This window comes from Pteropus medius, unplaced genomic scaffold (assembly GCF_902729225.1).
Source record: "Pteropus medius unplaced genomic scaffold, Ma_sr-lr_union100, whole genome shotgun sequence".
Taxonomy (NCBI): Eukaryota; Metazoa; Chordata; class Mammalia; order Chiroptera; family Pteropodidae; genus Pteropus; species Pteropus medius.
Genome location: NW_024349800.1, coordinates 42,905,573 through 42,918,805, shown reverse-complemented (window position 1 = coordinate 42,918,805; position 13,233 = coordinate 42,905,573). Strand labels below are relative to the sequence as shown.

Below are 13,233 nucleotides of genomic sequence, written 5' to 3'. Positions count from 1 at the left end.
CATTATACATTTAAAAGTAGCAATCTAAACTTTGTTCAATGATGGTTGGTTGTTTTAAATAAACTAATGGAATCATATATTGAAAACGCTAGAATATAAGACATATACTTAAATTACAGACAGGTGAAAAATGTTCCTAACATACTGTATTATAAGAATCACAACCAAATCTTACATTTTTTTGGATGCAGTTTGTGCAGTGTGCAGACATGCTAATCTAACCAAAGAAAGAGCACTTCATAAAACTCTGCAAGAGTTTTTCAGAATATAACCATGACAAATTTTAAATCTACTACATCATTATTCCCTTACAAAACTTATAATCACAAAAACTACAAATTCAGTAATGCATGTCTTAAGACTTAGAAGGTATTCTGTTGGGGGATTTCCATTATTATTTCTGTCTCAACCTTGCATCAATTTCTCCAATAACTCTACGTATTCAAATTTTTCCTAAAATACTGGTATTTCAGAGTCAGAATTGACTTAGATTTGAGAGCAAATCTGATAAGGGCTGTTATGTCTCTTTTTTAGATATAAAAGAATAGCTCTGGAATCACAAATTCAATTGGAAGACTAAAACTTAAGCTTAATGAACGCAGAGATAATTTTTGAGATCTATATGCCAATACTCTTTAGGAATTATCTCCTTTTTTGTCACTTCCACCACTAGACGCCCAAAGAATTTAGAAGAACTGGTTTGTAGCTTCTTTTGATAAAATGGATTCAATATTTCAACATCTCCAGACTTCAGCATGCAAAATCGAAACAGTACGATCTGATGAAACAGTATGATCTGATGAAACTTCATGCAAAATCGAAACAGTATGATCTCATGCAAAATCGAAACAGTATGATCTGATGAAACTTCATCACTGGACTATTTTGAGTGGCTTAAAATTATAATGGTGCAACATACAGATCAATGGCACAGACTAGAGAGTCTAGAAATAAGACTAAGAGATAACAATTAGCTGACTTGTGTGGCTTTGTTCTCATGCACATAAGTGATATCACTTATAAATCACAGCACTTTTCATTTAAGACCAGATACAGCCTCTGAAATCTTTCTCAGTGCAGCACTTCAGGAAGCCATCATGAAGAGAAGAAAGCTGGGACAGTAGATGAAATCTAATATGCCTTAACTAATCGCCATGTTGTACACTTAAAACTAAAACAGTATTGCATGCCAACTGTAATGGAAAATTTTTTAAAAAATTTTAAATAAAAACACTAAAATTTTACAAATGCTAATAAAAGCAAAAAAAAAAGTAAAAGAAAAAATTGAATGGGAGAAATAAAGGGTTCTTTAACGATGCTAGAATAACTGGTTTAACTATTTCCCAATCTAACATCTAGCAAATCTATTAAACAAAAATGCAAGATGAGTTTGACAGACTGTGAACAGGTAGGTGTATTCTTTTAAAAGTATTCACAAATTATATGCTAATAATCTGGTCTAATTTTCCCTGGGCAGCCAGACTAAGGTAGAAAAGTGTCTCTGAAGAATTATACCAACAGAAGCACCTGATCGTCACAGTTCCACATACAAATGCAGTGCCTAATCCATCTTCTTTTACCCTAATCCACCTTCTTTTACCCTCCCTTTGGGGACACCTAATATGATTTGGAGGGATCATCATCAACATCCTGTAGATAAAGAATCTTTATTCTTCTCTATGGCTGACAAAAAGTGCAGAGAAAATACAGAACAAGTATCTGGAACCTTACATGATCCAGAACGTAACCCAAAGAACAATCAAATTCCAACAGAGAGCAAAGAGCAAAAAAAGGAGAAGGAACAGGTGGCTTTCGAAGACACTATACTATATCATAGCCTTACATTTCTGTATTTTCTTAGTTGAATCTAGTAAAATATTTTGATTAAAGAAATACATAACATTTAAAAACGCTGTTTGTTCTACTAAACATTTTAATAGGATAATTTTCAGCGATTCTCTATATATAGCACTACAATAAATCTTCTAAGTCATGCTTATTCTCTGCTACATAGAACTAGATTTTTAAAGGCCTTTTGGCGTGCAGCTATTAATTGCAGCTGTGAAAATTAATGTAACATAACATAAAAATTCACAAAACTACTACAAAGAAACCAATAATTTTTTCCTAAAAAACTATGAGAATTTTTAAGTCCAATGTTTTAATGGAATTAAGTATTTTTACATTAGCTGTCCCTTTACTGCTTGGTCACAGAATTGCTATGATCCACACTAATTGGAAGACAAGATATTTATGAATTTGATTACTTAAAAAGAAACAAGTTTATAGTTAGGAATTTCTAGTGAGACCATACTTAATAGTTACAATAACCATTTTGAAAATATCTGAACTAATACGATGACTAAAAAAGAAACTTACAGCATCATAACTAGTTATTATTTACTATTGAGCTATGAATAAAATATTTTGCCTGGAAAATAACATCTCAATGCAATATCACAAGGCAGCACAAAATTTTCAAACGGTTAGGATAAAGAAAATGCAAGTTCAGGCATTTTCTTTTACTATAGTAAATTAAACAGATGCTATTACTATTTGTTTAGATAATAAAAAAATGGGGGCAACTACTTCAAGTTGAAATAATATCCATGGCAAGGCTGTATCAGCAAAATACAACTGAACAGTAGCCCAGGGAAACAATAATCTGGAAGTAATCATTTGAGAGTCTCTGATGGAAGCATAGGGCATAAAGAACAAAGATGTTATAGAGATATAAGCACTTTATAAAACATATCATTTTCATATATAGTGTCTCATTTATTCCTCACAAAATCCTCTAGGGATAAGATGGGTGTGTATCATAATCTCCATTTTATAAACTAAAAAACTAAGCCTGAAGGATTAATAAGCACAAATAATTAGCAACAGAACTAGGACTTAAGCTCAAGGCTTTTGACTTTTGGTCCAGTCTGCCTTATGTTACCTTACTTTCCTCCTCTCTCTTCTTAACTAAAAGTGAAAGAGGAAATGTGAATGTTTTCCTACACAAAGCAAAGCACGCCCTTGTCTCTTAAAAAAAAGTAGAGAAGGGAGGAGGGAAAAAGGGGAGAAGAAAAAAAGAAGAAAAGGGGGAGAAGGAAAAAAAGAAAGTAGAAGTAGATAGAATGGAGAATGGAAGAGAAAGGAGAAGAAGCAATTTAGAGACATCCGTCATTCCAAGAAAATACCATGGGAAAGTCAATAAACTGATAAAGATCTAAACAAAACTACAGAATAACCCTAAACAAGTTTGAAGAAATGTACTGAGAAAGTTCTGAAAGTCTGTAGAACTTATCTACCAAAGCAACCTTGACAAGAACAAAACCGCATCAACTAAAGTTGATGCCAGTCACCATTAGGCACCATAATGGGTCTGTCAGTTCTATTGTCTTATAGCAACCAATAACACTGCATTGTTATAACACATTTACCATATTCATCAGCTCTATAGAAAGGTTGACATGTTTAATGAATTAACAAGTCAAAGAGCAAGGCCCTTAACAGAGAGCTGCTATACTAAAAACATTCTTGATTTTGAAATCAATACTAAAAACTTTTAGATTAAATTTCCCCAAGTACATTAAAAAAAGAAAGTTAAAGGGTTTAGGTTGAAGAACATGTATTATTTTTAAAGGGTGTATAATGGTCTCTAAAAATATTTATATCTGAGTTACCAAACTCACCGTTGAAGTATCAATGATGCTTTTCTCTCTTCCATCAATGTCATCGTCTTCGTCTTCATCACTGAAATCTGCAGCTGCACTTTCAAGGAATTTGAAATTATCCAGCACAGAGGCAGAATCTGTTAACTCGGATTTTCTGGTTTAAAACATGTACATCTTGCTCAGTTAATTTTTTAAATTCAGCATAAGAATTAATCCATATGTTGCACTAACTTCTGTTTATATTGTAACTATGATTCCCCAAATCATATTATGAACTACACTGATTCTTATCCATACATTTCCATGAATTTTAACTGGAAAAGCAATATAAGAAGTGGTTATTTTTTAAAGTACTCTGCAATCCTATCTACTTAGATTGATGGTAATCTAACATAAACAATTCCTCTCTTGATTCATTATTACTCTGATCCTAAGTCAACCTTCATATATTTCGTTTTTAAAATATTTTTTTATATCTGCTATTTTCTCTATTCTTTTCTCTATGCAACTCTTCCTCTGACACGTTTCCATAACTCAGAAAATAACTAGTAAATATGTCATTTTTCTCTTACACAATCTTATGCTTCTGAATAGCTAAAAAGTTGAAAAAAATGTGCATATAAAGTTACTAAACACAATATATTAGCAAACTAATACTACGAAACCTGATCCTACTGGTGAATAAACCATTAAACTTTTGGAAATGACTGACTTTTCAAATATATAAGATTTGAATTTAGTTTCTTAAACAAAAATTTAGTAAACAATTTTCTAATGGCTAGAACAGGATAATTTCTCACCAGTTCATTAAAAAATGCTTTAGATCTAAGAAGGCATTTTCATGAAAAAATTTAGCCAAACCTACGAACAAAATTTTCAAAACAGATAAATCATAAATTTCAAATCTGCTCAGAGCTATGTTTTTGGTTTTTTTCCCCACTCTATTTCCACCCATCTCTATATAAATCAGATTCAGCATAATGCTCCTGTCAGATTCAAAAGACAGGTCAAGGCCAAAACATAAGACAATTGGAGTGGTCTTAAGATCTTTATAAAGATCTCATATTTATAAAAACAATTTAATGTAGTTTTAATTGTTAACGAATACATTTTAAAAGGCTCCAATGACATCTCATTATAAAAGTCATATTTTTGAACCTCTACTTAAATCTCACAATTTTAGTTTATGTCCCAGAAACTTTGCTGTCACAAGAAAATAGAGTTCAATTTTTCCAGCCTAAACATACATTAAAATAAAGTAAATCATATTTAGACTTTCACAAATTCTATGGCTTTTTATTCAAGAATCCTGACAAATTTTTTTTCAATAAAGAATCTCCTCATTTAACTATTCATGTTCATTTTAAGCACAATTACATATTAACTATATCGTATGTGATCCAAAAAGCAAAACAAAATATTTCAAACAGACATTGAATTTTTACATTTATTCTATCAATTAAAATATATATAACTTAAAAATAGATATTTTTCAAAGGAATGATGAGTTATAGCATTATTAAACAGAAGTGGCTAAGAAAAGGTTTACTTCTAAAAAATTTGAGGTATTTCTATGATTTCTGGGTCACCAGGAATAAAAAATCATTCTTACAGATTTGAACTGGATTTCCATAATAAGATCTTTTATGACGTTCTAATAGTGACTGAACTTTAAGATATTAAAATCTATATTAAATCCATAAATTTCAGGCAAATATTTTCAATAAAAATATTCTTAAAATAATCTTAAAGGATAACTCTAATCCCTCTGTTATCTTCTACAAATAAATTTAAAATTTCTATTAAACTTTATTATAATTTGGTAGCAGTATCAAAAAGTGAAAGTTTCATAAGTATCACCCACAAACCAAAAATATTTAATAAGAACTAAAGCTATAGCTAAATCACTTTCCAGACAAAATACTTACCCAATCATTGCTGTGTCTTTAACTTCACCCTCTGTGCCATTTATAACTGAGTCTTGATTTTTGTCATCTTCTCTGTCAGTGACATCACTTGAAAAGCCCAACAAAGCTCGCACTCGTTTAGATTTCACATCTAGAATAGTATCTGTGTAACCCACCTCCTGCAGATACCTGTATAGGAAGAGGATGCTTACAATTCAGTCATTTTGGAATAAGTATTCTATACCATAATATGTAAATAAAAATATTTCTTTAAATTAATTGCCTGTATAAGACTTAACAGTATGGTATTATTCTAGTATGACTCGCTAATAAATGAACTTCCAGCTGCAGATGGAGCTGTCTCCTGCAGTACCAGCCTCTACGGTCACTGAGAAAAATCAAAAAACTATACAATACACCATTCATTATACTTATCATAAGAAAAAGCTGTTTCTTAATATATCTAATAGTACATTTTTTTCTTCTAGGCAGAGTTGGAGTAAATTCACTCTCATTTCTACTAAACTACTTTTTTTAATAGTAATTATTATAACCACATTTCCGATGTAAAGTGTCATGGGATCAACTGTATAAATCCAGAAATGTTTCTTGTATGTATGGTTTCCTCCATGACATAAAAGAAGATAGTATATTCCAAAGAGTTACTTCTACAGAGGGAAGCTTCTATCCTGAGAAACTAAAAAACATAAAATAAAATCAACCACGATTCAATTGTAGGATGTGGGATGCTTGGGTACATGGGAGCGTGTGTGTTGCAGAGAGGCAGCAGCAAAGAAAAAAGAGAATACACTTTGTACTGACGGTTAGAACTGGGTCTAATGTCCATTTCTGCCACTCTCTCCCTGTGTTAATTCTCCTGACCCTCAGTTTTATTTCCCCTAAAAGAGACATACAATACAGAAGGCACTCAATATCTATTAACAACAGAGAAGACCAAAAAAGATCAAAAGTAGAAGGGGCAGGAACACGGAAAAGGCAAATGTCATTAATATCATCATTAATAAACATGACAGACAAATGTTAGGCATTAACTTATAAGTAAGCATGAAGTCTATGAGATGAAAAAGAAGACAAAGGTGGACAAGATAACCAGTCTAAGGTCAGTTTATTTCAAGACTAGTATTAATAGTTATTATAGCTCAAAGAGATATCTCACAAAAATATGTGACCAAAGTCGAATAGTGCATCCTATCAAGATATTCATTTTTCAATTCTATCCAATATTTATAGAAAGGTTTTGATTACAATGTAGATAATAAATTTCTAACTTCCTTAAATTTACTCAGTTGTTCTTGCAAACTAATACAAAGGTATTATGTTTTTCCATTTTTAACAAGTAATATTTGATATATACTTTGCTCTGGCAACAAAATCACATTACGAACAACTGTTTCAAAAACTGCACTTTCCATACATAAGTTGTTACTTCCCCATTTATCGACAAAAGCCATCATAAAAGGGTACTTTGAGGAGAAGACTGAGTTTTTTACAGTTTTTGAAAATATCTCTTAAATTGCTCACCATAAAAATTTCTCATTAAAAAAAGGATCAGTACTTTAAAAATACTTATTTATGTATAAAAGAAAAATGCCTAAATCATATGTAAGACCAAAGTGAGAGCAGTAGTGAAAATCCACTTACTAAATATTAGTAAACTCTCATTTTCTTCCAACTTCGAGCAGATAAAAAATAGATATGAGGAGACATTTTAATGTTCTCTTCCATTAATTAAAGGAATGGCTGGCATGCATCCACTTTGGAAATCATAGATTTAGACTACTCACATGCGACCTCAAAGTCCAAATCTTTTTACTGAGGCACAAATCTGAACACCAGTTTCAAACCTGACACACAAGGACCAGGCACTGAGCTGATGAGTGAGTCTAGTCTATCATCTGACATCTGAACCTCAACTCAGCTTTGTTTCCTCTTTATATTCTCAAATACACATTTTATAGAAGAAAGTATACGTTAGTGTAATATTTGCAAATCTGAGAAATTCAAGAAGTTCTTCAATTTAAAATAGAAAGTTTAAAAACATACAAAAATTACATATAACTACTGACTAGAAATATTAAAACATGTATATTCATGTGTAAAAGATGCAAAAAAAAGAGTAATTTAAGACTGTACAATTCTTTAAACTATAAATTTAAGTGTATAATAAAATTTAGAAGCTTAAAATTGTACTCTTTTTGATGAAGTTATTATTATGGGAAGAATTTACTCTTGATAATTCTTATTAACATTTAATAAAAAATTCTATCACAGGAGAAAAGTATTTAATATGAAAAAAGAACAGTAATTCAATTAAGCTTTTTCACAGGAGCAGTAAAATAACATAAGAGATATAATTATTCTATTGAGTTGAAAATATAAAACAAAAATAATATAATGAAAATATATGTTTCTCTTCAGTTTAACAATGGGTTACTTACTGTCTGAGTAGCTGTCGACCTTGTTTCCACATTAACTGACTATTTTGTTGTGGTTGCACCTCTGTTTCATTACCTTCATCTAGAAAACATTAAAACATAATAAAACTGACTTGTTATATACATTAGATGGCATCTTGATTCATAAGAAATGTCCAAGAAAAATTTGTAAGATTATATAAAACCACTCTGTAAGGTATGTTTTAGGAAAATGTAAATTCTGTTTTTAAGTGAAATTCCGTGATAAACTCTAAATTCATTACTGCTACTGGATTCCCCTCAAAGTTGTAAAACTAAAATAAAGACATTTTCTGAATCTTTAAGCGGCCTGAGAATTTTCTGTCAGGACAAAGACCTACTGAAATCAAGTCACAGAATGACAGTCAAATAAAAGTATTATGAAGCACAACATCAGAATTAGAACAAAATAATTAGAAGTATGATGGTTAAAAAAAGCTAGTTTGATTAAAGAGTAAATCTATAAGAAATAATCTCAGTCCAAATCTATTTCCTTTACTAGTTATTAAATAAAAATTTTGAGAATTCTTTTTAAGACATTTTTTGAATGAAAATTTCCTGGTCTTGTAATGGTTTAAATTCACCATTTGGTGAATCTTTTCAAAAAGGTGGTAAAATAAAAAGAACCTTCTTAGTCTGGATTAAAAAGTTTTTCAAACTACACTTATGGCTCTACTTTAAAAATACAAAAAAGTTCACACTTTCCATCAGCCCTTGATTAAACTATAAGAAAATGTGGTCTTTATAGAGTTTGATTCAAGTGGAGATACAAGATTGGGAATATTTGTTTTATGATTATTTGCTATTACATATTTACTGTGTTTCAGATGCTGTGTTAAAAACATATACATTACCCCTTTACAAAGTCAAAAGGTGACTTTTACTATCTTCATTTTAAAGATGAGAAATAGGAGCTTTACAGGTTAATTTTAAGGTCTAAGTTAGAAATAGTTACAAGTGTTGAAGTCCTATGTGACTCCAGAGCTCACGTATTTTCCTCCACATGCTATCGCTACAATGATGAGAAATTAGAGAAATACATAAACAAAAGTGAGAATTAAACTTTGCTTTTTCTTTCATTTTTCTCCTAAAATAACTAGGCCAAGATCTGTGATATACCAAAGAAACAGCAGTGGAGTATATGGGGGCTGGGAAGAGAGATAAGAGGATTATGTTAACTCAAGAAGGAAAATTACTTTGGGATGACTTCAGAGGGTATACTTTTTTTTTTTTCCCTTTTTTGTAAAAGCAAAAACAAAGGTCCCAATACTAAGGAAAAAATAATACATCTTGTTTCCATTGACCCACAAATTTCGGAACTGTATATGTAACATAGTATGTTCCAATATATCCCCTTCTTACGTCAAGTGAGTAACTTGTACTTGCCAAGTTAAGAACATTTACACGGACATTTCAAAAAACTAAAAATTCCAGGTGTGAAAAAACTTTTTTCTTTTAACCAGCAAAAATGGGTTTATTTGGAAACAGCAAAGAATTGCAAGTCAAGACAGGTAAGCTATAGCAAAGGCCATAGGCCAGTCCAACAAAGGAAAGGAATGTTTTTTTACAGAGGAGGAGGAGAAAGTTGGGAAGGGTTGTTTTTTGTTGTTATTGTGGTTTCCGTTTGTAGTACATTGGTTAGACATTTATATAGTTTAGGATACGATCTCCTTGATTGCTCTTTCTCTCCTCTGGCTCTACACATAGCCATTATATTACAGTGGACTGCATTTCCTATGCCATGCTCCCTGTCCCCGTGACCACCTATCAACTACTAATTTGTACTTCTTTAACCCTACACCACTTTCTCCCCATGAAAAAACTTCTGAAGTCATCTAATTTCCCATCAGAATAGGACTAAATCCTTTCTATATCATCCTCAACTGCCCTTGCCTACTTTGGCAGCTAGTAATGTTGCCAAAGTGTGTTATAAGGAATGAACTATTGATACACACCAACATGTATGAATTTCAAATGCATTATGTCAAGTGAAAGAAGCTAGAAGCAAAAGCCTACATTCTTTCTATATGATTCTGGAATCTATATGACTTTCTGGAAAAGGTAAAACTATAGAAATAGAAAACAGATTAGTGGTTGCCAGTGGATTAGAGAAGGAGGGGTTGACTACAAAGGGTCGTAGTAACAGATTGTATATGTTTGTAAAAACAATAAAAATACAATAAAAAGGTGAATTTACTGTATGTAATTTATACCTTAATAAAAGACAAATTAAGCCAAATCAAGTAAAAATGCATCCTCAAGCTCTTTTAAAAAGTGCACTTTTTTAAAAATTAGTTTCAAGTGTACAGTACATTGGTTAGATTGACATTTATATAGTTTTTAAAACAATCCCCCTGATGTGTATTCTTATATTGAGATAAAAATCTGACTCCTGGGTAACATTTGACATTTACAAAAAAGAAAAAGTCTAAGGTTTAAAGAAAAAAAGAAAAAAAAAAAACTCTTGTGCATGTGAACTTGATTTCCCCACACTTCCTTATCTAGGCTAACCTCACAGTTCTCTCAATAGGCTCTCAAAGGTTAGTAAGTAGTCATCAACTATCAGATTCATTCTTACCTTATAAAGTTCAAAAAGTGATATTATATAAAAGTGAGGATTTTAAAGTGGGTAAGAGTTTATGTCTTGGTAATATTGAAAGTATTTGACTGGCACATCAAGTCAAGTTGGAGTAACAGGGACTCAATTTACTCCCCTGTTTGAAACAACTATAAAACAAAATAGATGAAACAATGGTTAAGGTACTGGACATCACACAACAAAGGACACTGATCCCTGAGAGAAGGGAAGCAAACAGGTGAGCCCTATAATTATTCCAGCTTACTGCCTTGATGGAATTTCAAGATCATAGCACAGGCAGGAGGAATAAAACAATATCTGAAGAAACAATGGCTGAAAAATAACAAATTCCATAAAAACTAGAAATCCATAGATCTAAGAAACTCAACAAATCCCCAGCACAAGAAACAATGGGGTGAAGCACCAAAGCATATCATAATAAAATGGTTTAAAATCAGTGCTAAAGATAAAAATCTTAAAAGTAGAGAAAAAGGTCATATTCTATGCAAAAGAACTACAATAAGGATGACAGAAGATATATCAGCAGAAACAATGCAAGTGAGCAAAATAAAGACCTGTTCAAGATACATAAAAGTTGAAAGAATTCATTATTAGCAGCCCATATTACAAGGTAACATTAAAGAAAGTCTCTAATAAGGTAGAAGAAAAATGATACCACAAAATATGGATCCACACAAAGAAATGATGAGCACAGGAAATATATATTTTTTATAGTATTCAAATCTCTTTAAAAGAGAATTGACTGTTGAAACAAAAAAAAATAATGTAGTGTGTGTTTTATTACATAGAAGTAAAATAAATGAAAACAACTGCACAAAGACAGAGAGGACAGATGGAAGTATACCATTTTAAGTGTCTCATGCTACCCATGAGCGGTATATTACCACTTAAAGACAGATGGTAATAAGTTATAAACCCTAAAGCAATCACTAAAATACAAGAGTTATAGCTAATAAGTCAGGAAAAGAGATAAAATGAAATCATAAAAAACACCAGATTAATTCAAAAGAAATCTGAAAACGAAGAAAAGGAAGCAAAGAACAGATTGAACAAACAGCAAGGTGGTACCTTTAGATCTAACCATATTAATAGTCACATTAAATGTAAATGGTCCAAACATCTCAATTAAAAGGCAGAATTTGTCACTTTGGAGAAAAAAATTCCATTTTTAATAATATATCTGGCTTCTAACATTAAATAGGAGAAACTGAAATATGGAAGATAAATAGATTTTACCGTAACCTGAGGTAATATTCTCCTAAAGTAGAAACGTGAAGGTTTGGAAGTGCAACAAAACAGAAAAAAAAAGTCAGAAGGGAAACTATTTTTTTGTGAAAAATGTTTCAGAAAATGTCTAGATTGTCAGTTTTAGGAAAACACAGTAAATGGCTAAACGAAGAATGGAACAGTCCCTGCTTCGTTTGGGTTTACCCTGTTTGGATACACCACCTTCTACCCTCTCCAGTGCTGTCCTTATCACTGTCACCTGTAAATCCCTTGACAGTGCTCCAAACAAGGTGATCGCCCAGGCCAGCCCCACTTCAGCCTCTCCACGACCACCACCCTTTCTAGCTGTCATACCCTACATGTTGTCATCATGAAGAAATGCCACAGCACAAACTCACTCTCTGAGTATACCCTTCGGGTTCAGTACTTCCAATTCACTACATCTTTGATTTAGCTAAGACTTTTGACCAAGGGCCAACAATTTACAGCGTACAAGTCAAACCTGGCCTGCCACCCTTATTCATTATTGTGGCTGCTTTTATGTTATGACAGCAGAGTTGAGTAGCTGCACCAGCAAACATATGGCCTACAAAGCCCAAACATTACTATCAGGCCCCGGAAAAAATCTGCTGACCCATTTAGCCTCTTTTTGTCTTCACTTCCTTCCTTCTGTAGTTTTAGTTCAATCTATCACTTCAACCATTCTTTCGCCAATGTACTCAATTTTTCTTATTCCCCTGTCTCTCCACGAATTCAGTGAATTTAATTATTTTCATCCTTTTTAACTTTTACCTAGGCTGCCAAATGTGCAGACGAGTGCTTCCATATAAATTCATGATCACACACCTCGACTAGACCCTTAGCTTTTCTCAATCCTACTATTTCTTAGACAGTTTGTCCCTCTGTTCATTACTATTTTAAATCTCTACTTTTCTGAAACCTCTGACATACTCTTAGCAGATAATTGTCTCATACATAAAGCTATATTAAATACCTCTACCAAACTGAAAACCAAACCTACAAATCCATCACCTAACTTTCTACATTCTTTCTCTTGATGAAAAAAAAAAGACATGCTGCTCTTCCTGCCATTCTCCAGCTGTGTTCAGAATCCAATCCCTATCACTTATTCAGATACCTTCCTTTTTCAAATATCTCTACTCTCTCCCTTTTATTTGTTCCTCTTTTAAAAAATATTACGCACTTCTTTGACCCCACATTTCCATTCAGCTATGGTCTTCTACTCCCTCTCCTTCACCTTCGCAACCTAAGCTTACTAAAAATTGACTATACTTAGTCTTCATTTTCCACTCATGTCTAAGTTTCTGCTCTCACCTCTCCCCTGAAACTGCTCACAATAA

The 13,233-nt window shown here is 32.1% G+C and overlaps 1 protein-coding gene across 2 annotated transcripts in view; it reads right to left on the bottom strand.

Moving 5' to 3' along the window:
* The window catches only part of STRN (striatin), an 80,512-nt gene that overhangs the window by 31,091 nt on the left and 36,188 nt on the right, over window positions 1–13,233 (bottom strand). For both annotated transcript variants that reach the window (XM_039887415.1, XM_039887416.1), the window contains exons 4-6: window positions 8,032–8,110; window positions 5,594–5,761; window positions 3,684–3,819 (exon numbers count right to left, since the gene is read on the bottom strand). In XM_039887415.1, the coding sequence (XP_039743349.1) occupies window positions 3,684–3,819; window positions 5,594–5,761; window positions 8,032–8,110 (383 nt within the window). The remainder of the gene's footprint in view (window positions 1–3,683; window positions 3,820–5,593; window positions 5,762–8,031; window positions 8,111–13,233) is intronic.